The sequence below is a fragment of the Trachurus japonicus genome, chromosome 1, assembly GCF_045865225.1.
Source record: "Trachurus japonicus isolate A0001 chromosome 1, Traja_1.0".
In the NCBI taxonomy this organism is placed as follows: Eukaryota; Metazoa; Chordata; class Actinopteri; order Carangiformes; family Carangidae; genus Trachurus; species Trachurus japonicus.
Genome location: NC_140907.1, coordinates 14,020,588 through 14,047,922, shown reverse-complemented (window position 1 = coordinate 14,047,922; position 27,335 = coordinate 14,020,588). Strand labels below are relative to the sequence as shown.

At 42.5% G+C, this 27,335-nt stretch overlaps 2 protein-coding genes across 8 annotated transcripts in view; one reads left to right on the top strand and one right to left on the bottom strand.

The window, feature by feature from the left end:
• Positions 1–1,027: 1,027 nt before the first annotated feature.
• Positions 1,028–3,437, bottom strand: c1h19orf67 (chromosome 1 C19orf67 homolog). 4 transcript variants are annotated; one of them, XM_085791550.1, is made up of 8 exons: positions 3,397–3,437; positions 2,973–3,134; positions 2,618–2,780; positions 2,390–2,534; positions 2,091–2,191; positions 1,704–1,928; positions 1,427–1,579; positions 1,028–1,278 (listed from the first exon to the last, which is right to left on the bottom strand). In XM_085791550.1, the coding sequence occupies exons 2-8, from the start codon at positions 3,127–3,129 to the stop codon at positions 1,152–1,154; spliced, it is 1,071 nt and encodes a 356-aa protein (XP_085647676.1). In that variant the 5' UTR covers positions 3,130–3,134; positions 3,397–3,437; the 3' UTR covers positions 1,028–1,151. The 4 variants fall into 4 exon arrangements, with proteins under 4 accessions (XP_085647676.1, XP_085647693.1, XP_085647684.1 ...); XM_085791567.1 differs by having other exon boundaries at positions 2,091–2,170; XM_085791558.1 differs by having other exon boundaries at positions 3,401–3,432.
• A 1,698-nt stretch (positions 3,438–5,135) lies between these two features.
• Positions 5,136–27,335, top strand: part of pkn1a (protein kinase N1a) — a 48,464-nt gene continuing 26,264 nt past the window's right edge. For 2 of the 4 annotated variants that reach the window (XM_085774086.1, XM_085774061.1), the window contains exon 1: positions 5,136–6,158. In XM_085774086.1, the coding sequence (XP_085630212.1) occupies positions 6,138–6,158 (21 nt within the window). In that variant the 5' untranslated portion in view covers positions 5,136–6,137. Of the gene's footprint in view, positions 6,159–22,357; positions 22,412–22,674; positions 22,699–27,335 lie in introns of those variants that run through there. The other 2 variants (XM_085774052.1, XM_085774070.1) reach the window with 2 other exon arrangements.

Here is a 27,335-nt window from a genome sequence, read left to right as displayed (position 1 = left end):
AAGGGCTTTACTTTACACTGATGAGGCACATTAAGTGTAATTAATGATTATTGGCTTTTTAAGATTAGTGAAAATCAAGAGCTGCTTGTAATAGATCAATTTACAAATTTTAGCCTTTTCTGACAATTGTGATGGTGATGCCAGATAAAGGCCATTTTTTAATTGAAGCTGGAGCTTTAACCATATCCCTAAGGTCTTGTAACGTATATCAAGAAAAGCCTAGAAGCTACTGTATGAACGGTTGTTTGCAAGTCTCTGTTGTTGTCCTCTGTCTCAGCTTGCTTAAGTAACATTTATTCCCAAACTGACATCAAAGACACCTTCATTCTTACCAAAGGACAGTGTGTGTGACATGCAGACGTTTCCCTTTTGAAACACTGGAGTCGGGCTCTAATGAGGTTTTAGTGATACGAGTATGGTTGTGTTGATAGATGAGGTTTGATAGTGATTGAGTTCAATACTGCTGAAGGTTAGTTTTTTCAAACAGATCTCTCTCATGGTCAGCGTCACTGTTCTGTAGCTGCACATGAACTTTTTTTTATAGGTCTAGGCTTCCTCTCCACTGTCACACACCAACTACCATTACACTCTGTTTTGTCCAGTCTCTCATCAAAGCTGTCGTGGATGTGAAGCTGCATGCTGCATCTCCAGGTGGGACACTTACACCATTATTGTCTTTTTACTTTCTAAAAAAAAAACACAAACGTGATTGTGTGTAATTATTTCAACATATTGTTTAATTTTTTTTTTTAACAATACTTGAGAACTTCTATACAACACAACAAATGGTTTTAAAAATGTTAAAAATTCTTAAAACTTAAAATACTTATAAAATCCTTTTAAAGTTTACAACACTGACACACTTGGAGAATAAAGTGCCAAAATAGTTTGCACCAAACCTGACTCCTGAACACTTATGACGGTACACAGTATAAAACTATGGTACATGTGATGTCACTGCAGGTGTTTCTATGGCAACACCCAGACAACGAAAACAGAACATTAGAATCTCACACCAACTTCCATCTTCATTTGGTGGGAGTTCAACTGGTCCCTTCTCTCTCCACATGCCGTATGTCCAGTTTTATCTTCGAGGTAGACGTCATGTGTGCACTAACACACACTCACACACTCCTCCTGCAGACCCACAATCACTCTGTTGTCTGCTGCGGCAACAGCAGCTGCTGCAGGTAGTCTGTAGCACTGCAGCTGGACGGCTCGTCGCTGCCCAGGAACAACAACCTGTGATATTCGCCGTGAGGAACCTCACATGTGACCCTGAAACATGAGTTCGCAGTGAGTGAATGGAGTCGGACAACATATGGAGAGAGGCCGTGTTAGACAAACTAATGAGGATCCTGGGTGCAGCTGGAATATGAATAAAAGCAGCTACAAAGAAATGAATGAAGGATGTAAATAAGTGTACCAGTCGTAGATGTCCTCTGTGACAGGGTCTGGAGTCACCTGCATCCACCGACCGATAGACCACATCCTCACCATGTCACCATGAGAGACGGCCTGGCTGTCAGCATCAGCCTTTGCATACACATTAGGAATATCCTCATAGCACAGGAAGTAACTTAAAGGGACACAAAACAGAGCAGTGAGGTCGAGACGATATCTGAGGGTTAAAGATCAGTGAATGTGACGGGAAGGGGGTTATTAACACATCAGGGGTAACAGACTGTATTGTCCTGACTCACTACTCTGTGTCTCCAACTGTCTCCTCCTCCCTCTCCTCGCTCGCTCCACCCAGCTCCTCTTCTGCCTGTTGCTGCTGCTCGTCCCCGAGCTTCTCCACGTTCCATCGCATTCGTTTGTACAGGCCAGTGTCGACCCTGGCCAGGTACGGTGTCGGTTTACAGTAGCGAAACGCAGTCAGCCTCAGTCGGCCGAGCTGAATCTGACCGATGCAGAATGGAGACACACTGGGAGACAAAAGAGGGACGAGAGTTAGACAGTTACATTGACAGATTCATGGGGGGAATCTAGACAGTACAACGAGCAAAAGTCCCAGAAAATACCAACACCACTGGGTGAATGGATGACTGAATGAGTGTGTGTGTGTGTGTGTGTGTGTGTGTGTGTACCTGTTAGGCTCAGTTTCATCCAAACAGAGAAGATTGTGGTTGGCGTACGTTAACACCAGCTGCTCCAACCTGTCACACAGCTGCTGAGAGAAATCTAACAGCTGAACACACACACAGTGGGGGTTTTGAGGCTTAGTCAGGTTGTATCAGTTAAACCATGACAGTTTCATACAGTGAACACAAATGGTGCCATTCAGCAACAGATATTTCCTGTTTTATTCCCAATAAATAAATAAGGAACAGATCTCCTCATGGCTACATTGTCTTGGTGAAAAGATCTGTCTATATAAAACATTTACCCTTGTGTAGGAGTCATAAGACAAGCGGCTGTGCTGGGACTCAGTGCTGCGAGCCGTGGACTCCAGGTGGTTAAAGTACGGCCGGCAGGTGTAGAGGAAACTCAGTACTGCAGCAGCAGAAGCATCTGTGTCTAACTGATCCTGCCTGCCAGAACACACAGGAAAACGTCCTAAAATGCCAGAAACAGCCAGATGAAACCAGTGCATTGTGGGTACTGGAGACCCTACCCATTCACGAGGCAGCTGTGTAAGTCATCTGCTTTGCTCATGAGGAACTGGAGCTGCAGCTGCATGGACTGGAGGCTCTCACAGTCACAGCTGCAAGCTGCATGTTCACCACTGGGCGGCGCCAGAGCAACACTGGCCAACAAAGACAGCGGCTCATCGAGCTCTGCAAAAACAAATTGTAAACATCACTTGCAGTTTTATCTGCTTGTTTACAGATTTTGAAGTCCTTTCCCACTGCAGTGATACTAAGAAAAGATGAATTCTTAACATTAGTAGCCATTAAGTTAACCATTGCGGGTACACACAGAGGTCACAGGACACATGTCGGGCCGTGGTGGTGTGTTGTGGTGTTTACCCTCCGGGCAGTCTGCCTGCCTCTCCCCGCTCATGTCCTCCTGAAACCGGCCCCCAAACGGCGGTTGTCCGCTCGGTGAGTTTTGGAGCTGGAGCTCAGCTTCAGCCTCGACATCAGCCATCATGCTCTCTGCTGGAGACCTGTCTGGATCTATCATGAAACCTGTTCACGATAAAACCCTTCATTCAATCATTAAGTAACTTTGAAGCTCAAGGGTGCAACGTGTTAGCTGGCAGTTAAGTTAGCTATTTGACGGTAGTGCTAGTAATACACCCAAGTTCAGACAAACCTCACTTAATAAGTGTAATTAGTGATCAGGCTAGGTCGATTTGTTGAATTAGAAAAGTCGACGCGATAGCTACATATCTGACCAAGCTGAAGTCTGTTGTTGTAATGTTTAAATAAAAGGCGAGGAGGCTTTTACCTACAAGTCGCCTCTGAGCTGGCGGTAAAGTTAGCTTTAGCTTTCTGAATGGCGGCCTGGGGTGAAAGGACAAAGGTCAATGCATCTCCTCAAGAAAAAAACAAAAAAACAATTAAAAGTTTTATTTTTATCGTTGGCGTCGACCAAAAAATTACCAAAGCTTATTTTTGAAGAAAAATAAAATCAGCAAAGGGGGGGGGGAGGGTTCACAAATGTAAATGAATGTCAGATTAATTTACTGAAAGCATCAGTGCTTTTAACCATTTGTAATTGACTGCAAATTATCTGGTTTGGTCAAAACTCTCATTATCCTAATTGTTTATCTAATACTGTTTCATGATGCTATGTTAGGTCAAATAAGTAACTAACAATCACAATGGCCATCATGATATGATAATTTTGCATAATTATGCAGTTCCCTAAATTTGAAAAAAAAAGGAAGAAGATTTGTTGTTTTATATTATATGTGCCGGATAGTGTAATTTACTTACTTTCAACAAATTGAATCATAAATGATTTCCTTATAGTTATGAGTGTACACATCTTTTTCACAATGTGTAGGACATGAAGCATATTTCTCATTGAGTGCTGGGGCTAACTTGGTTCCTGCTTCCTTGTTATCTTTTTGCTGGAAAATTTCTTTTGCAAATAAGTTATGCAAATGTGCTCCATTTCAGTTTCACTATCGAATCTACTAAAGGCACTCACTTGCATCACTATGATGGTAGTGAAAAATGGAAAAGGAGTGGTTAATACATTTACTTAAGTAGACTACTTAAGTACAATTTTAATCAGCTTGAACTATGGGCCTTTTTATATAATTGTATATACAGTGGTTGTAAAACCAATATATTTAACCATGCTAACTGAATCAGTGTCATTGTAAATCCACTGCTCTAGCCCAGACTGAAAGTTCTCAACAATTAATGGACATTCACGGTGCCCGGAGAATTGACTTTTACATTTTAATTTAAACTGTTAAATTTCTACATATCTATCAAGTGAATTGGCAGCAAATTTTCTACAGACATAATGGGTCAGAGAGGGTGAATTCTTATGACTTTAGTGATCCACTGCCTTTTCATTTGGTGACCTCATCAAGCCGTCTATGCACTGGCTATATTGCTTATCTGTGTAGGGTTGTGGGCTGGCTGGAGCCGATCCCACCTGGCATAAGGCAAGGGAGAGGTACATCTGGACAAGATGCCAGGGCCGACATATAGAGACGAACAAACATTCACATTTACACTGTGACTGTGCTAAGTAACCACTGAACCACTGCGCTGCTGCCCCTCCAGTGACATCATTGGGTCCAAAATTAAATCAATAGGGCTGATGCAAAGAAAGAAAAAAAAGAAATCCAACACATTATTAGATCATGATCATGTCGTGGGCAAATGCTCCTCCACTACTTTGCTGTTCACAAATTTAGTGATCACTATTTGTTGTTTTATTATTTAACTGTAAAAAGAAAAAAAAACACACAACAAAGATGTCACTCATATTTGGACAAATTATGTGGTGGTGGTATATTCTGATGTAGCCTGTTAGCAATACACTCATGTCCAAATATCTAGTGTACTCTTTCCACCATGTGTGTTGTCCTCATTAACTTGACATATTCAACAGTTGGTCCATTGGAAGTTCCAGTTAACAGCAACAGCTCGTGCAGCAGGTCACATGACACATCCGGGCGCGCCCCCGCCGCCCGGCCACGGACCAATGAACGGCCGGGCGTCGGGGGCGCGCAGCTGGGTCTGGTTTACAAGTGGTGTGTACTAGTGTGTGAGAGAGAGTGAGCGTGTGTGTATGCGTGTGTGTACGTGCTGCTGTTGCCCGCTTGTAGAGATGCTGTCTGGTCCCACAACGGAGACACAGTCACACACTGCTTTTTATTTTATTTTATTTTTAGTTTAAGTGAGAGCTGTCGGTTGCCGCGGCAGCTGGCGGGATGTTTAACGGACATGTTGGCTCTCCATTGTCCCCGGTTGTGACTGTGTGAGCGGTCGGTGGAGGGAGGACTGACAGCCAGGCGGCTTTTTGTGTGTGTGTGTGTGTGTGTGTGTGTGTGGCATGTGATAGAGAGAGACCAGAGGCTGAGGCGTGTTCATGTTTCACGGATGTTACCGGGAGGAGAAGCAGCAGCAGCAGCGGAGAGGGAAGAAGCAGGGTCTTTCTTTCTTTCATTCGGTGCTGCTGTCTGTGTGAGCAGGACGTGACGGAGGAGGAGCGGCGGCGGCTGCTGCTGGGTTTCACTGGGGCTCCTGCTAGCTGTTGAATGGCAAGCACCCGCAGAGGAAGATGGACAATGAGTCTGCAGCCAGTTTTGTTTGGAGGCTCTTACGCCAATGACTCTTGAAGAAACGGTACAAAACAGTGGACTCGTTTCTTTTTTCTTTTTCTGAGAGTGAAGTGTGAAGTGAGGGGCTAACCTAACGCTGGTCAAACACATTGAAAAGCGCCGGGAGGATCAATTCAGGCGCGGCCAGGCGAGCCAACAATGCGGATTACCTCTTGACTGTTTGCCTTTGTGTCAATACAGACTCTTTGTGTAAAAGTTGAGACAACACTCACTGGACGGACAGTCAGGTTTTCTCCAAATATCATATCTTTTTTTTTTTTAATTGTGTGCCGGAAAGGAGGAAGAAGACAGCGCGTTGACCCGAGGGACAAACACCCACATGTGCACAGGTTGTCTGTGAACCAGCGTGAACACACACACAGAGGCAGAGGAGACGGCGATGGCGAACGACTCTATACAAGTAAGTTGATGAAGTTGCAAAGCTGCATTCATGACCTAATTTGTCTGCCATGTCTATTGGTCTGCACACTTTTCTCTCCGACAGTATCTCCTCAGATTGATCTTTCAACAAGTTGTTACCGTCACGTATCCCTGGACTAAATAACTTAGATCAGTGGCTGACAATTGTTTTTTGTTTTTTGTGGCTTTAAATAAAGCAATATCTGCTTGTGACTTTCCATCACAAGACTTGAGCTGTGCAGTAATTAAGTCCAAGAATGACTTTTCCTCCTTAGATTTGAAAAAATATTTTTTAAATATTATTTTTAGATGATTTAAGCTACATGCAAAAAAGAAAACTGACACAAGAGAATCATCAGGGAAAATAAGCACAATTTTGCTTATTAGATCACATTTATCTTTAGTTATTTCACTGGAATAGACTGCAAGTTATTAGCAAAATACAAAATGACATTTCTGTACTTTGTTATAGCATTGTAAAGGTTGGGGAGACTCCCATGAGGCCTCTTAAAGATGTTTGTGGCCCTGGGATCTCACTGTGAAGAACCACCAAACACTCAGTTGAATTGGAAGCGGATAGTTTGCGTCTTGTTAATAATGTATGATGGGACACCTTCTGGTTTTGGAGAGATGCTCAGAGCTCCAGCTGGGCTCAGTCACCTTGTTGTAGTGAATTAGGCTACATTCGCCATGATGTGGGCCCCTTGGACTTACTCTAGCTCTGTGTACTGTAACTTTGTGTGTCTTGCGTGTGGAGTTGCAGAGATAGCTGCAAGACACACTCGTGATCTTTGTTATGAAACCTAGCCTATATGCACTTAATACTCGCATCATTCCCAGCTCCCATTTGGCAATTGACTTTTATATGAAAGCAGGAAGACATCCCAGTTTGCAGACTCATGGTTTCCTGGTGTAGTATTTAGGCAGTAAGTAATTGATTTAGCTTTGCTCTCAAGAGTCACTAAGCACTCAGTGACACCATCAAATGAGACATCTACATTACATTTATTTTTTACTCTTCTGACAAGAAGCCAGACAAAGGATGAGCTTAATGAACTCTGTACCTTTTAAACTCATTGAGCCATTGCTCTGTTGGAGTATGTGACATTTAAGTCTGAGTCAGGTTTGTGTATCAGTTGACATGCAGGTGTGGGTGCTGGTACTGTCATGCAGGTGAAGACACACACCCTGTAAGAGGAACCTGCGGCTCTCTAATTGGGTGTGTGTGTGTGTGGAGGAGTCACTGACGGTATGAAATGCTTGCTAAACACTCACCAGTATTTCTTTGCCCGTCATCAACCATATTAGATACAGACTCACACAGGATTTAGAGAAGTTTTAGAAGTTTACCTGTAGTTTACTCTGCTGTCTACTGCGTTAGTGCAGTGTGTGCTCCTTCTTCATCTTAAGTTGGTCAGGACAAAAAAAATTATACATTACCAATTATGTTGGTGACATTGAGTCGGCGTATATAGATTAAGTATTTGTCCTTAGGTCTGCTAGCAGCCTTAGTTCTGTTGGATGTTCAGTAATTTCAAGGTGAAAGAAACAGATAATAAATCAACATCTGTTTTGAAGATTAAATTAAAATGAATTGGTATGTTGATAATGAAATCTTTATAGGAGTTTCTTAAATCAGACAAAACAAGCGATGTAGTGTCATCATCAGCTTTAGCATTAGAGCTCTCTACCATCAGTATTTTCTGAAACTGTAGTAGGCCACACTTAATAAAGAAACGATTATCAGATGAGTCGATGTCAAAAATAATTGCTTGTTGCTCTGCAGCATTCTTCTTCGACTCATTCTGCTGACTGCGCCTTTTATCAGATTTTTTTCCCTTCCCCCCTTTAAGTTGTGTCAGGAAGTCGTGAACCTCTGCACGTGTCAGTAATAAAATGAGCTACAGTCTGTGTTTAATTGTGCAGCATGTTATCTGACTGCTTTTAAATGCCCCAAGCTGGATTCATTTTAACCAAGTCTAATTCTAGTCTGGTGCCTAGATGTCCCCTGGGCAGAAAGTATTACAAAAGTAAAAGTGCCTTTACACTAACTGTGTGCCAGAAACAACAAGGGTTGGAAAATCTATGCTGATCAGATACAGCTAAATTTGGCCGTGCCTCATTAGTTTGCCTGCTCTGCCAGTTTGGTAGATTTGTCAATGACTGAAAGTTGTATGATTGAACCAACCACCTAGTGAGGCTGGAGTCTGACACTGTACATCATGTACACCAATACACCATGAAGCCAGGGGGTTTAGGGGGGAGAGACCCACCAGCGATGACTTTTTACAAAGATGTTATTTTACAAATGGGGTTCTGTATCTCTAAGATGAGACATGTCAATAAAAGAAAGTGTAAATTAAAGAACCGAGAAGAGATGGAGAACGATGAAGACCTTGTTGATCTTTGTTGTCCCCGTTAGAAATAGAGACGGTCCTCTCGGTAGCTGCTGGGTTGAGAACACTTGAAACCATTATACCCCTCCTTGTCCTCAGGACCTTTCGTTTAGTCCATAAACAAGAGTAAGAGATCAGTCATCACACTTCCAGTTTTATCACTGAGTTATTCTGAGTTGGGATGATATTGCCACATACTTAGTTTCAGAACGGGGATGTTTTAAAGTGTCTAGATTTGGCTTGAGACTCAGACTCATCTGGCCGGGACATGTCATGCAAAACAACATAGTCCTGTGTCCTTAACAAACAATTCACACAAATGGATTGTGTAAGATTTATTTCTATATGTTTCCATCAAGTATGTTCTCACTTCCAGACTAACATAAGATTGACTTAACTTCAGCTGACTCTTTATGCAGAAATGAGACTGCTTTTATCTTGTTGATTTTGTGGTTTGTGCATACCAATGAGTTTTCTGAGGTTATCATTACTCTACTGAAAAATTGTTTTTGGCAATGATGGACAGTTTTGGGAAAACCCCTATCTACAGTGTACTCTCCTCTTGCTCAATGTCAGCTGGGATTGGCTCCAGCCCTGCTGTTACCATCATAGGATAAGAGGTGTAGTCTGCGGATGGATGAAAACCTGTAATGCACATCCACAATTCAACTAGACATCTAGCTATGTAGTGTAGCCTATAGATCTCAACAAGAGCTGAGGAGCAGGCTACGGAGGTGCTGTAAATTGACTTCTTTTCAATTCCACACAACAATTTTTTTTTTTTGCACATGTACATACTTGTAGTATTCAGCCTTCAGGCGCCACCCTTGGGAGTCGCTTTTTTCATGTATGTAGTTGCGGTCCCCAAGTAAAACATTTTGGATTTCCCCTTGAAGTTTCCATTATCGTAAAAGCATGGCAGGCGGTGGAACTGTACACCCCTCCCATGGCCTGTCATTTGTTTGTCCCCACAGGAAGACAATATTAAATAGCCCCAATAGAAGTCTGAACCCAACTGCGTCACACTTCCTCATAAAGGTTAGAGGGGAGACAGGACTGGAATGGAGGGGGGGATGTGTCACTTTACTGTACAGTATGTGGAAGAATGTGTGGTGTTTTTTTGCCTGACTGTTGTTTTGCACCGTGTATGTTCAACAGAAATTACCCGGACAACCAGGACACACTCCAGTGGTTTAACAAAATGTAGGAGAGCAAAAATTCATGTTCATGTTCACAAACTCGGATGAAACACACTGACACAAACATCCAGAGTCAGACACTCCAGGGAATGCATAGGAGTACTTCCCATAAGCCTTACCATGACGTAAGGAGACAGCTATGCACACAAGTAGTCTTTTCTCAGCGCTGCCCTGTGGCCATGTAGGCAGACAGAATCCACAATAATGCATCAAGGAACAGCCGAACAACTGGAGACTTAGCTACACTGAGCTAATACCCTCATTCGGTTTTCTGTCAGGCCTCTAAGTTTCGTAAAAAACAATGTAGCCTTAAGGAGTCTCCTTGCTCCCAATCATGTGATATAATATCTCACATGAATAACTCTATATTTAGGGTTGGAACACATGATCATAACCTCATATTAGCCCTACTGACTGTACGCTGTTTTTTGTCTGACCCTCAAGGACGTGGTTACCCAACACTGTGCATGGAGAAAATACGAGTCATTAAAACTGCCCCATTGCTTAACAGCAAGGTTAAGATTAGAATAAAACATGAGGCAGGGGCAGTTTTTGAATTCTCATTTAATCATGACCAATAACTGCTGAGGCTTTACGGTAGGAAAAGTCCATGTTACCTCCAAGTGTTGGACAACATTATGTCAATTCAGGGTTTTCACTTTCCCATTGGATGCATATATTCATAGTACATATTAATACCGTGGTTCTCACATTTTCCACGGCATTTCCATTTTCTAAAGAGCGAAATGCAGTTGTGCGGCCCTGTGACTCGGCCATTTGAAAGTGACTTTTGTAGTTGGATCGTGATAGGATCAGCTCAGATGTGGCTAAGGCTTTGCTATAGGGGTAGAGGGTAAAGGGTAGAGGGAAGGGGAGGTCTAAAGGGCATTATGCTGATGATGAGGCTACACAGCCGCAACGGTTACAATAGCTTGTATTGTCTGACGCTAGCAGCCCAGATTGCATTCAGTTCACTGTGAGTTCATTTTCCTCATCCTGGCTGGAGTACACTAGTGACCACACCCTCACCAACCAACCAACCCTGCTGCCCACCCACAGGCTGAGTAGTAGAGTCCTGTACGTAGCGGGGTCAGTGGTGTTTGGAAGTAGATGAGTGAGGACGTGCGAGCTTTTAGTTTTTATGTATAAACTGGAGTCTCGTGTGTATTTAAACCATAGTAGGTCCGAACCCTGGCAGCTTTATTGGAGGACATTTCTCTCTGTGGATTTTCCTTTTTTTCCCTTAATCTCATTCACATCTCTCCTTCGCTCTGCACAAACATCCCATAATTCTCATGACCTCATAGCAATGTACCCCTGCATTCCAGCTTCAGATGGACCCCTCCCTCTCCCATCACACACACACAGGCCAGAAACACTGAGCTCACACACTGCCATGATATCACCTATCACCCAGTGAACCCCACCAGCTTCCTGGGAGAGCTGGAGAAAGAAGATGTACAGGGGCAAGTAGGTCAGGGCGGGTCACTCAGCCAAAATATGAACGTACCACTACCAGACCTTTTTACTGCTCGTTCAGCCTGTGAGGCAGAATGGATTACAGATGCTGAAGTGACTGCATCAGCACAAGTTTGGTACCACTCCCTTTTTGGTACAGTGGTTGTTCCTCACTTTTCCTCTTGCACAGACCCGGGGCCAGAACTGGCGCTTGTCAACACCAGCAGTCCTTGCACTCTGACGTACCCTGACCCTTGACCCCCTCTCATTATGGCTGTGCTCACCAGGGCCCCTGGGCCACATACATCGATCCCAGCACCAGCGTTCAGTGCTGCCATGCTGTTTAAACAGCCGCTCAGTTAGGTTAACTATCTCTGGAACTGCTGTGTGAACTGACAGCTCACAGTGTGTGTTGGAGAAACACAGAAAGGGCCAAGTGGAACAAGTTATACCCTCAAAAAACGCTGCATGTCAAACCCAACATGCCTTCAGTTTTTGCATCCAAAGGTCAAATACATCTTGGTAGAACTAGATGAGAAGAGAGCATTATGCTGTAATCTCCATGACAGGTTTTCACTTTGGGGAAATGCACTGTCCCTTAATAGGACAAGATATTTGTGGACATAGAAACTGATGCAATGTTAAAGCTGTGGTGGCAAGTTTTGAAACGGCATGTCGTGATAAGGACTCAGTATCTTGTGTATCTAATGCTGCATTTCAGCGTAACTGCTTTGATAGCCACTCCCTTTCCACACATTATGGTAATTCAAGCATGGCGATTTCCCCCACACCAGGGGGCCTGCTGGTAAACAGTTCATGGACAAAGCAATATCGGCCAACCTAATGGGATCAACTAGGCATGGTTCCCTAGAGCTCACGGTGCAACCAGAAAACACAAGTGCTGAAATATGTAAGCCTCATTAGGCAGTTAGGGTACTCTCCTCAGATTAAGCTTGCCCCCCATATTTGACATTAGCCTGGTTTATTTGGCATATGCAGTGTCAAGATATATTACTTAACATTTTATACACCACAATTTCAAGTTCAGTCTGTCAACTGATGATCTTTAGAGTAGTTTTTTATTTTGTGGGGCAAAGCCCTTGATGGGGTGGGTGCATTTTGCATCATTTTTTATGATTTAAACCACCAAAAAAAAGTGTGTGCAAAGATTATAGTGTTGTAATGATGCTCTGTAGCCTTGAGCGACCCTGTATAAAAAGATGACAGAGATGATGAGAGTTTCTTCGTGCCAAATTATGTGCTCTAAAGAATTTTCCGCCAGTTTTAGAAATTCTGTGGCCTATAATGGCTGGGGACAGGATATGGCCTAGACCCTCTTTTAAATCAAAATGACAAAAATGACCAAATAATGTCGCCTATTGTAAACAAAATCGCAGAACCAAGTAGCAATAATGTTTGTCAAAATAGAATTTGGATGTGGTGGAGGACGGATGCTGTGCTCATTGTGAGAATAGATGAAACTTGCTTATGACCGATAACAAGATGTATATCAGCATATGATAAAGTGAACACATCCAGTAACTAAAGTCATACATACTTCCTAATATCAGCTTTTTTTATTATTCACAAGTGTTTAATGACTAACCACTAACCACATTACCCAGAATTTCATTCCACAGCATTAGTTTTAAAATAAACATTTAATGGGCAGGTATTAGGTAAAAATCAAAATACAAACTATTGTGTTAGAAACATCAACATTTTAAATGTTTGTGGGCACATAGAGTTCACATGCACAGACCCCTGTGGGTAGGTGACAACATCTTTTTGTCATACAGAGCCTTGCAATCATGCGATGTCATTATTTTAGCATAAATTATTTTGTGCAAATCCAGTATGTGGAAATGTCTTGGCTTTACTAATTGAACAAAATAGACTGAGTAGGGTTTATTTTTTCCACAGCGTTGCTATTTCCGGCCGAGTAATGCAAATCACCCGGGCAGTGGTGTTGTCGTTGGAACAGAGGAGTGTAAACTGAGGAAGAGGCCGACAGAGGATGTTTCTGACATGAAACATGGCCGCCTGTTGGCAGCCCCGGCAGGGAAGTGGTTACAGTGCTGTCATTGCTGCCACCTGAGACGACTGATTTAAGACCGGCTCAGCGGTGCTCGTACGTGACTGTTGCTGGATGATTGGCAGCTCTATGGCCGACTGAGACCCAGGGATCTCATTGTCATGTGTTGGAGGGAAATTTGCATTCACACATTGACAGACATTGTGGTGCTGCAGCCGCTGGAGCGCCTCAGCTCAGGAGAGTTTCATGAGTCATATTGCAGTGTAGTCGACTCCGCTGTAGAGACTCCTACTCCCACTGTTGTGTCAGAGGCCTCTCCAGATTTCTAAGGAAACATTCGCTGGCCTCTGTGGTGTGGCCTGACCAAACTCCCCCTGATGAATGGTTGTGGACCAGACACAGCCAGCAGTGTAACGCGATCCACCATGTTGCCCTTCTATTATCTTGCCACCCCACCCCCCCATTTTACTCTCTCTCTCTCGATATCTCTCCCTCCCTGCTGTCTAGGCTACGCACCAGCTGCTGTCTTCCTCCTCCTCCTCCACTGTCTCCTCCCGCCTTCTTCACCCCTCCCTCTTGTTTCCCATTTGGGTATGGTCAGACCTCAAGGGCTGTCCTCCACTGGGGATAATTAGAAGGAAAAGACTTTTGCTTTTAAGTGTCGTTAACCAGCCAACAGCCAAACAGACTAAACACTCGCAGGCTAAACATGGTAAACTCGCCAGATAATTTCAAATGCTGAGTTATTACTGTCGGCCAAACCAAGTCTGTGAATTTATATTTCTGACGATTGCTGGGCACATTTCTGCATTCAAACACATTTAATACATGTTTGAGACCATATCATTATGGTACCATACTATAATAGGTCACTATGCAAATATTTGCTTGTATAATTTTGATACGGCCTTCTGTGGCAGCAGTGGGTCTTTGTTTAAGTTGGCGGGTGTATGTGTATGTGTCATACAGAGAGGGCAGGACTTATCAGATATAAATAGGCTATGGGAGTTATTAAAGTCTCCCCACAAACAATCCCTCTCATTAGAAAGCGTTGGAGATCAAGTTACACTGATAACATTTGGCCTACTGGGAAGTTCACCAGCTCGAGCTGAAAACTCATGATGGGTGGATAAAAAACTGGATGGAGCTGAAGATAACTAAACAGTTTGAATTAAATCAGTTCAAACTTATAAAGATACATTTAAGAGCTTTTTGGATGGGGAAAAAAAGAGTTTGAAAGGTTTTGACAAAGATAAATAAAGTTTAGGAGTCTTGCCACATTAATAACCTGGGGGAGCAGTTTTTCACAAAAAGTTATGGGCATGAATGGCAAAATGATTAATTGATTAATTGACAAGTTTTTGAAAAAGAAACCTTTATTGATAATTGATCAATGGTTTAAATAATTTTACTTTTCCACTGCTTTTATCTACTGAATTTACCTGCTCACCTGAAGCTCACATTTGAAATGTGAAGTTATCCTCCATAACTCGGGTCACTTCAGTTATTGAATAGTTATTCGATATGACATCTGGCTTTCATTCGGCTCATTCAGGTGTCAGGAAGCCTGAACGCAGAGTGAGTGTTGAGCAAACAGATAGCTGAGGGGGTGGGAGGGGACAGGTGTTTCCTGCTGTATTACCTGGAGGCTGAGCCGTCATAGAAACAGGTGGCAACACGATTAGGTCATTCGTTTTCTACATAATGATTTATACACACATACACGTGCACACACCCGGCTGCTTCCACAAAGATCGTTGTCATATTTATGAAGTCTTGGATCATTAATCTGTATAAGACAGAGATGGAGTGTCCTCCTCCAAACACTACTTACCATCACTTTTCTTTTGGTTTTCTGCAAGTTTGAATGAGAGTGGACTCTTAGAGGACAATAAACTGAGCGTAGGCTGTGAAATAACATCGAGGTATGTGATTAGTGAGTGGATTGAAATGCCTTTTGCCTCCCCACTTGAACTGTTGCTTACATTAAGCTGTGGTTACTCAATCATGCCCAGACCTTTTCATTATCCCCAAATACTTTATATAACCTGACCCATCTCAACATAAACCCAAACCTCTTCTAGCTTCAGTTCATTAGCAGCTTCTCTCTAATTTATCAGGGTTAGGGATCAGATAAAATAAGGCACCTATTTTCCTGAGAATGTATCTATTTCAAGGAATCTGTTGCTGTCATCCACATCTTGTCGTTGTACACTTGGCTCCCAAAAGTGACTTTATCTATAAGCCAAACCTTTAAAAGTTATTGTCTGTAGCTTTGTGTAAGCCTGTGCAAAGCTGAGTGCTTTCAACAATATTAAACATGGGAAATTTGTCAGATTAATCTGCTCTAGAATGATGTAACAGGTTTATCTTAATATGAAACCAGCTGCTTGTTTACCCGAAACTGCTCTTACACAATCTAGACAACAGATGCTGCTTGCTAAGCAGGATGCAAAACATATATGAAGCGTCTTTTGAAACCTTATTATCACGAATGCTCCATTTTTAGCATATTATTTTAAAGATATGAACATCTTCTTGATTTAAAACACACATTTAACCGACCAACACATGATTCAGTGAAGGAGTGCAAGACAACTACCTTTATTGCATAAATCCTAATCTCAAGTGACAAATGTTTCAACGACTGTAACCACCTATAGTACTCAAGATTAGTCAGGTGGACTTGTTACTGCAGGTTGTGTGTACACACACATGTACACACACAGCTACAGACCTGCTACACTGGTCTCTGCTGCTGCCACACCTGAGCCCAACTGTCTTAACCATTCATGCTGACACACACACACACACACACACACACACACACACACACACACACACACACACACACACACACACACACACACACACACACACAAAGGCAGTGAATCCCCAAGGGTGTCCTTGTAGCACATTAAAATGCACTTCCATGCTCCGTCTTTCTCTGTTATAACCACCATGTACCGCCACGCAGCCTCAGTCTCCCCTGGGTGCTGATGTACTTGTCGCCAGCTCTCTACCCACATACACACATGTTTAGTTATGCTCTTTTGCACACATCGTGGCAAACACACACAATATATCTTGCAGGCTTGACTTGCTTGCAGTCAGCTGTTTGTCATGGCTTGGTTGAACCAATGAACATATGTTTAATATACTTAAATACCTAAAAATCCACCTTAATATTTGTAATCTCCTTCTGTGTTGAACAAAATAACATTTTGGGAATGCCCTGGGTTCAACTCTACCAAATTATAGCCACAAAATTTGTTTTCGGGTTTAATTTCATGTGTTGAATAATATGAAGTTGGGCTGTGCTAGTTATGCTAATCGCTTGAGTTGCAGATGTTACAGTCTAAGATGACCTCAGTTTTCAATGGATGTGTCCATGTGTAATTTGTTGCGTGTTTTCTGTTGATAGAGTCAATAGGACAGACCTGTGAAGGTCGATGGAAGATGATGACCACGTCATTGCAACCTCCTTGGTTCACGTTCATTGGGGCCTTTGTGGCATTTCATGCCACTTTTTTTCTCTTTACCTGTTTTTGTGTTGTCTAAATTACAATGATCTTGACCAGAAATACGTGGAAATGTTGCTATTTCTACTTGAACAAATTAAAGTTAATTATCATTTTGTGACATTGACCATTTAAATTGTTGATGGAGGACATGGGAACTTGGCGACGGCACTTCCCTTGACAACCACGCTGTCAACAGGCTGTATTGAACAATCAGCCAATCAGTCCTCTGTGTTGGTCCAGACAACTGATGGGTGGAGTAGCGTGATGTTTTATTCAGACATTCATGGTTTGTAGGGGATGAACCCTGACGGCTGTTGTTAAACATCAGTATGTTAACATTAGCTCTGTTTTGCTCACAGAGCTGCGAGTATGAGTATGTGGATTTTAATAAGCAACTTTTGAGACCACTGATTTTGTAAATTTCAACGTCTAATCTGTGGCGTATTGATGAAATGTGCAGACAGATTTCTCGGGCAGCATGTGACATACACACACACACACACACACACACACACACACACACACACACACACACACACACAAGATACTGCAATGAGATACAGATAAAAGGCAAACACATATCCTCTGAAGATGTATATCAGACGATGTGTATCAGGACAGCTTTTCACACGATCATGCCTCGAGCTAACTCTGTGTTTGTTAGGAAGTGTGTCTGGCCATCAGACAGCTTAGCACGTTAATCTCCACAGCTAAACCCACTGCTTCACCAGCAGCACTCCAGCTTCTTACACATTCACTCACACTGTGTCCTGTTCTTCTATTCTGCCATTTAAACACATTCGAACCACAGCCGGCGAAATGTAGAGCGATTTAACATGCACACCAGAATTTTATCTGGACATGTGAGTTGCATTTGTTATGTGCATTCATTATTACTTTTAGTCATATACTGTATAATCCCTTTAAAAAATTGCATGCCTCTGCTGCTGTACCGTACTCCACTCTGCACACTACATTTTAAATTAACACTGAAATTTGTTTTTTCAGGTTTTCTGTGAGGGGCTGCAAATCACCAGATATATTAATATATACTATATATACAGTATATTACATTATTATTACATTTATACAAATTACAGCATTAGTACACATTTTTTTAAAGAGGTTTAAACCCATGTTGAATGTGATTGTTGAAACATTTTCTACCCTTCTACATAACGTCAATAGTTTAAATCATTATTCAATTACAACTTCAACTTTTGTGAAGACTTGGAGCTCCACCAGACTGATTGGGCGCATTATTGCCCAGATTCTGTCATATCCACTGGATACCTGACCCATTTTGATAATTGAAGAATTGTCTGGGACATCGATCAATGTGTTATTTGATGGCTCTGGCTTCTCGGACATGAGGATTTTATACTTTTCTTTGCCTCACAGCAAACTGAATACAGTATCTGAGTTTTTAATTGTTGATGTTTTTTGTTTTTGTTTTTTTCAAGTATATTTTTGGGGCTTTTTATTGCCTTTAATCGATAGCACAGTCAAGAGAGAGACAGGAAATGGGGAGGCAGAGAGGGGGAATGACATGCAGGAAAGGGCTGCCCGACGCGGGATTCAAACCGTTAGGACTGTAGCCTCAACATGGGGCGGCAGCTCTACCAAGTGAGCTAAACGCCGCCCCACTTGTTGATGTTTTATTGATAAAATGATAAATGAACCTTACTGGGGTCCTCAAAAAGGCTGGAAATGAAGTTGGTGTCAGTTCAGCGTTGTCTCGGAAACATGTTACTGAATAAGTACACAAGACAAAAGAAACACAGAGGAGGTACAGATTGATCTTTAAGAAAAATAAGTGATCTCACTTTGACGCTAACCACTGACCTCGTTCTTTTCCTCCTCTTTTCTTGTCTCAGGCCTTCATCCCTCCCTCTGGTCTCACTCCCCCCCCCCCCCTGCCCACTGGGCCTATCGCACTAACTTCTGCTTTCCAACACATACTGTACATAGTGTGACTTGCATCGCCTCAGCACTGTGAGATGTCTGGAGGCACAAAAGACAATATTGTGATTGTGATAATGAATCGCAAGCTACAGTACATATTGGGAAGGTGATTCAAGACTTCAGAAATGCTCACAAAGATGTTTGTGTACAAGACTAAAAAAGGCTCCAGCACCGTCTCAATCTGAAAGCGATTTCACTGCGTGAGGAGTTGACTTAATGTGCAGCCCTGTATTGTGTGTGTCAGACTAGTTTACAGCCAAATGTGCTCTCAGTGAACTCTTCTCCACCCATGAACACGAGCTCTCCCTCTCTCCCTCTCTCTCTCTCTGTCTCCCCCCTGTCTCTCTCTCACGCTCCTCCTTCTCCTCATGTCTTTCACGTCTGTGTGTTTGGCAGTGGCTCTGGACTCTCAGCATGCTCTCACATGCTCTTTTATCCATCAGTCGCCTCCAGCTCTGTGGGTCAACCGCCCTCCCTTCCTCCTCCACCTGCTTCTTTATCACTTTTTTTTTTGGCTGACCACCTCTCTTTCCCACACACCCCTGTCTTTCTCTCCCTCCCTCCCTCCTCCCATCCCTCTTGTCTCTTTCTCCGACCGTCCGCCTCCTCCAGTCAGTTCGTTCTCACTGTCTCCGCTGCTCAGAGGCTTTCTTGGCCTTTGTCTGTCTCGTGAGGACGGGTGGTATCGGTCTCGATTTCTCCTCTTCCCTGCAGTCTCATTCCTCCGTCTGCTTGCAAAGAAAGAGATGAAAGAGGGGAGTGTCAGCAAGGGACCTGAAGGGGCTACAAACAGAATGGGGAAAGATTTTGCTCCCAACAAAACTGCAGCCATTGTATTGCCAGAGGAAACAACACAGAGAGTGGGTTCAGAGAGTAGATAAACTAAGGTTTAAGCTGTTGACTAATAATATCATTTTGGAGTGTAATCATCTCAATCTAAATCATGGGACATATCTACGTAGATAACTACAATATTCAGTGTTGAAACTGGAATAATACAATAGTTTAATTATTCATTCACCTTTTAAACTTTTGCATGCGAAGCTTGTCAAAATGGTCGAATCAAGAAAAAATAACTTTATGTACAGCATTTTAATTGGAGCGATTTAGTAATCAGCTACAGTATTTCAACAATCAGTAATTTTGGTTTTTTTCAAGCAAAAATATCAACCATTGGTAGAGCCCAAGCCTTTCAAATTTGCTGCTCTTCCCTTTTTTAATATTGTTGAGGATATGAACAGTTTGAACAGATCAAACAAAGATCTGAATTTGCAATAAACCAATATTTACAAATGTTTTCTGATATTCTTTGACAAAACCATGAACTACTAGAAATAAGTTTTGCTTTGCCGTCACCAATCATCTGGAGCCATGTATCCTCCCACTAATCTCATTTCCAGTTGATTCCTATGCTTCGGTAGTTGTTTTCGCACTGATTAAAGAAATATGTCCGTCACACAGTTGCTTTTCCTGTAACTTACAAGAAGCTAAATTATTCATGAATGTTGGGAGCAAGTGAAGGCAACAGTCCCCACTCTAACTCCCACCCACTGAACTTTGATTGGTCTGTGCCCACTGTCCATGAAGTGTAGAGCGAATTGGAGATGTTGATGGAGACGGTTAACTAAAGCAGAGCACTTAACCTCACGGCACTGCGCTCCAAATGGGTCTCATCCATGTGCAATTTAATATAATGCAAATGAATGGAGATTGATTAGGTGGAGATTTGCTGCAGGGAGTGCAGTGAAACCACACATCCTGGTGACTTTTTCACTTTACCGCCTCTCCACTTCTCTCCCTGCCCTTCGTTTACCTTTCCCTTCATCCCTCCCTCTTCCCTCCCCCTTTTTTCCTGCCAGGTTGGCTGTTGTCACCACTCAGGCGTCTCAGGAATGCCTCCAGATGTTTTCTTTATATGACTCACACACACACACACACACACACACACACACACATGCCGCATGCACGCACACACACTTCTTTTCCTGTGCACATAGACACAGCATGAAACGTGCATTGTTTTGACTTCAGGTGGAAGTCTGTACCTAACCTTTGCACTCAAATCCCTGCAGTGAACAGATCCAGGAACAGATCAAGTCTCCATCTATTTTTCATGCTTTTCATAAGGAATTACAAACCCGAACGGACATCAGATCAGTGCTTCACAGCAGGTCAGCCATGCAGAGTTGCAGACCCATTTCCATCTCTTAACTTTTACAGTTAACACACACGCATACACACACACACACACACAGTCACACACATAGACACATGAAATACAGTGGTATCAGTGTCATTTGTGAAGCTCTGCGGGGCCGTCTTCCCGTGACGCTCATCCCGGCTGATACCCCAGACCTGTCAGAGCAATTACCCAGACATCCCATATACACACACATACACACAGTACATGGAGACTTCTCACAGTAACGAGTACAGCATCAAAGAGTTGATCATCCTGTGCTAGTTAATTCATCGCTAACTTGTGATGTGTCTTTCTTTCTCATCTTGATTAACAGTTATCATGACATTTTATCATCATGCTATTAACTTCTATCGTTGAACCGCAGCTGAAGCGTTGCTGGACAGACTTGGTGCTTTTGGTTCCTTATTTTTTAGATACAAGTACACTTCTGTTATGATACTTTTAAAAAATTTTATTTAATTTTAACACCAGAAACATTTGTACTATTTGGTACATTGTCCTTAATGTCACCCTGTGTCAGAGGTAATGCAGAATAAAAACGGCCCAATGGCTTTAGTGAGATCAGGACACACAGGCAAAATGTGTGTGGTTCCTGTGCGAACATGATGCAAAGGCCTGCTGGAGTAAAAAACATCCCTCACTGCAACTGAAACTAAAACTACTGGAGTGATGTTGTATTTTTCTGATAAATATTAATATTCTATTACCAAACCACAGTAAGCGAGTTTTTCCTGATAAGTATTGCAACTTCTGAATTCTGATTAAAATAATTAGAATAATAATCTGATCACATCTGGTTTTGTCATATAATTACAAGGATACACATACATACAAGGAAGACCCACATATCGTATCTTAAATAGTTTGTCTTAAACTATTTCACATCTGTATGTCTACTCGCTCTTCTCTCTGCCTTTTAAACTAAATACAGGTTGCACCAGTCTTGTTTCCACTAGCAGGGAAGATCAGAATGACTCAGCCTGCTCGACTTCTCCAACACATTATCAGTGTGGACGGTTTATCTGGAACTAATGGCTGCTTGCTTTTCCTCCTATTTCTGTGTTTGTGTGCCTCAGCAGATATGTACGTCACACACTCAGTAAATCCTCCCTGAATAAATAGATCTTCAAATGCGGCCACGTTGTACGAGCCAAATATTCCACTTGAGACCGGTGTGTGTTTACATTCCCACCTGGATTGATTTTTAGACTATCACTGATGGTTACATCCACGTTGTCTCCACCTCAGTTTTTTTTTTTTTTTGGATAACTCCTCACACAGTGTGCAGGCCTTTTGTGGGTGCCAGCCTGAGGATGACTGACAGCTGTAAAGCCTCTTCGCTGACTCAGCGGGTCAGGGATTGCACAGTGATTGATATGTGCCTGGTCCGCTCACTTAGCGCTTGTGGGACAGATGGTGATTGACAGGTGACCTGATGAGGAAGAGTAGTGCAGCCGGTGTGAATATCAGCTCTGTGGGTTTATTCCCAGGAGGGTGAAGTGGTAGAGTAGCTGTTTCTCTCTCTCTCTATGTTTCTCTGAGGTTTGGTGATTATGGATACAGAGCCACTTCACCCTGGACAGACTGCGTTTACATTCCCACCCGAGGATGTTTGTCATTTAACATCCACCGCTGTCTCCTGCTGCGGCCTTTTTTTGATGAATTTGTCCTTTCCAGGCTCCCTGGGTTTCAGCCATTTTGTTCATACCTTTTTGTTTTTCTTACTGCTAAGATCTGCTGGGGCTGTAACTAATGGTTATGGTAATTATATACCTTTTATTATCAATTAGTCTGCCTGTCTTTAAATGTGATTGTTTTTTTGTTAATGTCAGAAAATGTGGTCAAACAATGATGAATGCTAGTGACAGTGTCCCACTCAACTCAGTGAAATATAATCAGTTGTTGATAGAAATTACCATTTATTCAGAAAAGGACATGAATTGATTGTCAAAATAAGGATTGATAAGTAGTTGTGTGTCTGTTGTGCTGTTGTGGACTTTGTCATGGAGCAGATATTAGTTTAACGCAGCAGCAAAGATCCCTGAATGTAGACAGGTACGATCCTCCGCCAGTCGGAGACGTATCTAACGAATGGGCAGAGTGAATGGTCTGGCATGGTGTTTGTTAATGCATTTCAGTTCACATTAATTTTTCAACAACCTATATTAGCAAGGAAGACCCATCTGGAAATGTGCCTCCTGCTCCTTGTAGTTTCACGGAAATCATTTTTGAGAATGATTGGATGTGTGTGAGGACCAGATGAGATCAGGATCCTGGGAGGTCGCAAAAGACCCAGATGTGTGTGCTAAAACGTCTTTATAGGAGTCATCTGTGGCTTAATAAAACTGGTCTTGTTTTGTAGTGTGTGTGTGTGTGTGTGTGCGCTTGGCTGAAGATGTTCAACAGCCTAGACTGGTGATGGTGCTAATATGAAACCCTTTGGGTGCTTTAGTACAAACATATCGTACAGTTTCCTGGCAGGACTGATTGATCACAGTCGTATTGAATGGATCCAACTAACAAGGCAAACACACCGGCACTGTACACCTCACACAGGCAGCAGACACCCAGCTCTGTGTTTTTACCACGCCACCGATACTGACACTGAGAATATCAGATAAATATTTTCACAGGATTGTTTTGCACCGGGTGTTGCTCACTGCAGTCGACGTCATGCGTTTCTGTTGTAGTTTTGTTTGTGTGTGTTGCAACTGTCTAGGTGAGATTGAAGTTCTCCACCCAGGTATTGCATAACAGAAGAATGCCATGGGAAAGAGATGAGTCTTCAGTTTGAGGCAGCGAGGAGGAAGGAAAATGCATAACTATCATGTATATTGAACTGTGGCAGATTTACACCACAGCCCTGTTTTCCAGCTTTAAATGAAGTTGGTTGATAGAAAAGAAAACAATGGGCAGATGGTCAACATGCCTGCTGCTTTAGTCATTTTCCTGGTAAAATTGAGGCCAATTTTTATGGTTCAGGTTCTCAAATATGAGAATTTGCTTCAGTGTTTTCAACATTTTGAGGTTTTGAAGTGAGGGTGTGGATTGAATAACGTCAATTGAAGAAGTTTTGGGGCTCTTTTTATGCAGGGTTTTTGTCACTTCCCTTCATTCATAGGGCCAATTATCAATCAGTTAATCAATAAAAAAAAAGTAATTGCAAAGTTCATCACAAATGAAAATAATCATTCGTTTCTGGCCTTTTCAGAGTCAAGTCTTCAGACGAGCAGCAGTTTTGTCCCATTTGTACACCCTGACTAGTATTGTGTCTGTATTGTTTGTCGCTTTGTCTTTGTGCTATATTGAGATGTTACGCATCAGAAAACAGGACATGACGGAGCAAAGCTGGTGTTTGTTGCTCTTTAGTTCCACTTACTTTTTATAAGAGTCCATAAGTGGAAGACAAATGGGTTTGGCAGTCACATTTGAAAATTGGACGAAGCTCAAAAAATAAAGATTTCCTCCACTACTGCCAAGGTAACAGGTTCATACAGATGTGAACTGAGGGAGTGAGGTGGTGAATAGGTGGTGAAAACAATGGCTGTCAGGTTGAGCCAAGGTTTATGAATAACATACCGTTAGAAATGACAGATTCACGATGCTGTAATGGAAGAAAGGGACATTCCTAAATTCAGTTCTGCCAAAAACACGACTTATTTTGTGTGAATTTCCTTATGAGGGTGTCGGTCGCAAAGCTAAAGGTTGAAGTTGGTGGTTGTGGTTGAAAACTAACGAGAGGCAGGCAGGTTGGGTTAGGGTTAGGGTCCTGCTTCAAACTGAACGGAGGGGAAAAGCCGTGATGAGAAGAACTGAGTGGAGGAGATGGAGAGTGATGGACGGGCAAAGGAGGTAGAGAGGGGAGAGAATGGGATGCAGTAAGTGAGGGAGGTGACGTACAGGTGGTGACCAGAGACCACAGGGGTTAAAGGTCAAACAGTGGCCGTCTCTTCCCTCAATCCCACTGAGTGTGTATATGTGGGCGTGTTTGGGCCGGGTCAGGTCACCCTGTCCTGATGATTACACTGCACTGCTGATGGATACCATGGAGCTGAATTGATTAGTTTTGATTGACTATTGACTAGAAATGTAGAAGATGTGATGGTCCCGGCTTTAAAACGCGAAGTTTTATACTTTTCTTTGTCGTGTGACAGTAGAGCAAAAATGTAAATGTGAAAAGGATCCACTCACTGGCCATTGTCTCCTGTCCGTGATCTATTTTGATGAACACTTGAGTGGTGTAGTAGTTGTTAGACTTTGTAGTTGCAGTGTGGTTGCTGATTCACTGCTCTTCTGTGCCCCATTTCCATCTCCTTTCTTTCTTTCTGTGCTTATTTGTCTGCTCTGTCTGCTTCAACCCTGCGACCCGCTCAGCTGTGCCTCATCCGTCTCTCTCCTCCCTCTCTTCCTGTCCCCTTGCTGCTCTCTCTTTGTTTGCTTCGTCTACGGCTCTCTCCCTCTCAGCCCCTCAATAACCACTTCTCTTTCTCTCTCTGTCTTTTTCATGAGCGTGACTGGACAAACTGGCTTTTGCTCCCGCGTGTGTGTGTGTGTGTTTCTACTCTACATTGTGGATAGTCCACTTGCTGTTTGCATACGAGTATTGCTGTGTTATTAGCAATAGACACCTACTGTTGTTGAATCTAACAGAATTATAGTGTTTCCCAGCACATAAAGGCCAATGAAAAATAAACCTTCCCTTAAAGGAAACGGTAAATGTTTGGTTTTTATTTCCTTCTTCCTCCTAGTCCACTATTCCTGGTCATAAGGCACTTATTTAGTCCCGCTCCGTCTCTCTGGCATGCAGTCTTTCAGTCTGACAGGAGTAGACAGTGGTATTTCCCTGCAGGTTTGTCTTTTCAGTAGAATAATACAAAGTGGCCCATGTGGCAGTGGAAGACTTGTACAGGAAATGATGCGCAAGTTACTGTAAAACCATTAGAGACTTTGCAGACTCATGCTTCTGTCACACTGTTTGTGCTGCATGTGTGTTTGTGAGAGAAACCTGACATCTTGACTAAATGAACAAAACCCATGTTGTGATTGTTTTATCAGATATTGGGAGTCGTGGTTTCAGTTGGAACGGTTGTTTTTGTGTTTTCACAAAACTAAATTTGATAGTGATCATTTGGTTTTCGTTGAATCTTGTGCCAAACCAACTTGTTATCTTTATTTATGGTATGTTGTGGTGCATGTTACCTCTTTATCGAACAACAACTTCACTGATATGAAAATTGCACTTGGCAATATTACAACTTTAATATTTTTTTTATCAATCGTTCATTCCTAGTTTATTCACATTATGAATTCCTATGACTGTGGTCGTCTTGTGACTTTCCCTTTAGCACCCCCAGGAGGTTGTCATCAATACCTATTGGATGCATTGCGGAGAAAGATTCTCTCTCTTTTGTTTGTTTGTGACCTACATTGTATTAATAATGGGCTGAAGTTAAAACTAAGTCTTGTAACTCAAATTAAATATGTGTATGTCATATAATCTATTACTACAAGCCCAGATTCTAAGCTTAAAAAGGTGATTAACTTTCATATTAATGGATGGGGTAATGACATTGATTGTGTTGTTCTGCAGAATGGTGTTTTGCTTGTGCCACCTCCATCGACATTGAAGCCACACCACTGCAAAACAAGCACAGTTCATTAGCATGAGACATAAGGTTTCAAAAATAATTGTAAGTCTCAAGAGTTCAACCCATCTTCCTCTAAAAAGTGTTGCCAGAAAATACACTCAGAACAGATTTTTTTTTTTATGAAAATGATCTCAATTTTGTATTAAGAAACAAGCTGGTCCCTTCTCTTGGCCTGTCATCTGTTGCTATGAAAGAGACCTCTATCCACTCTGAATCACAACAGTCTTCACTTTTTCTTTCAGTACAAAGTGCCCGCAGAACCATTTCTTCCTCCTTCTTTCTTCCTCTTCCATTATTAGCAGTGACTTTGAGAACAAGCAGAGCTCTGCTGTCTTTCATCTGTGACGACAGAACAAACATCAAGCAACAGTTGTAATGGCATTTTCACCCAGCGTCAAATCCAACAACGGCCCCTGGAGAACACAGTAAAGTGGATTTTGAGATATCTGTAGTGGAGCCCTGAGAATACATACACACCCTCTACAACAACAACAACAACAACACAGGGCCGAGCTCAGCGGCCGAGAGACATGTCCTCATGTTTCCCTGGAAAGTGAGAGGGGTTGTGTGTGTGCGTGTGTGTGCGTGCGCATCAGTGTAGTGCATTCGTTAAAAGTAAATATCTCTCCACCTATTTTTGTCCATGTCATGCACGCTTGCACGACCACGCCTTTCCATGACCTCTGTCTCTGTACTGAAGGGTCATTATCACTCAGTAGGAAAACTCCAGGCATTGCCCCCCCACGCCCC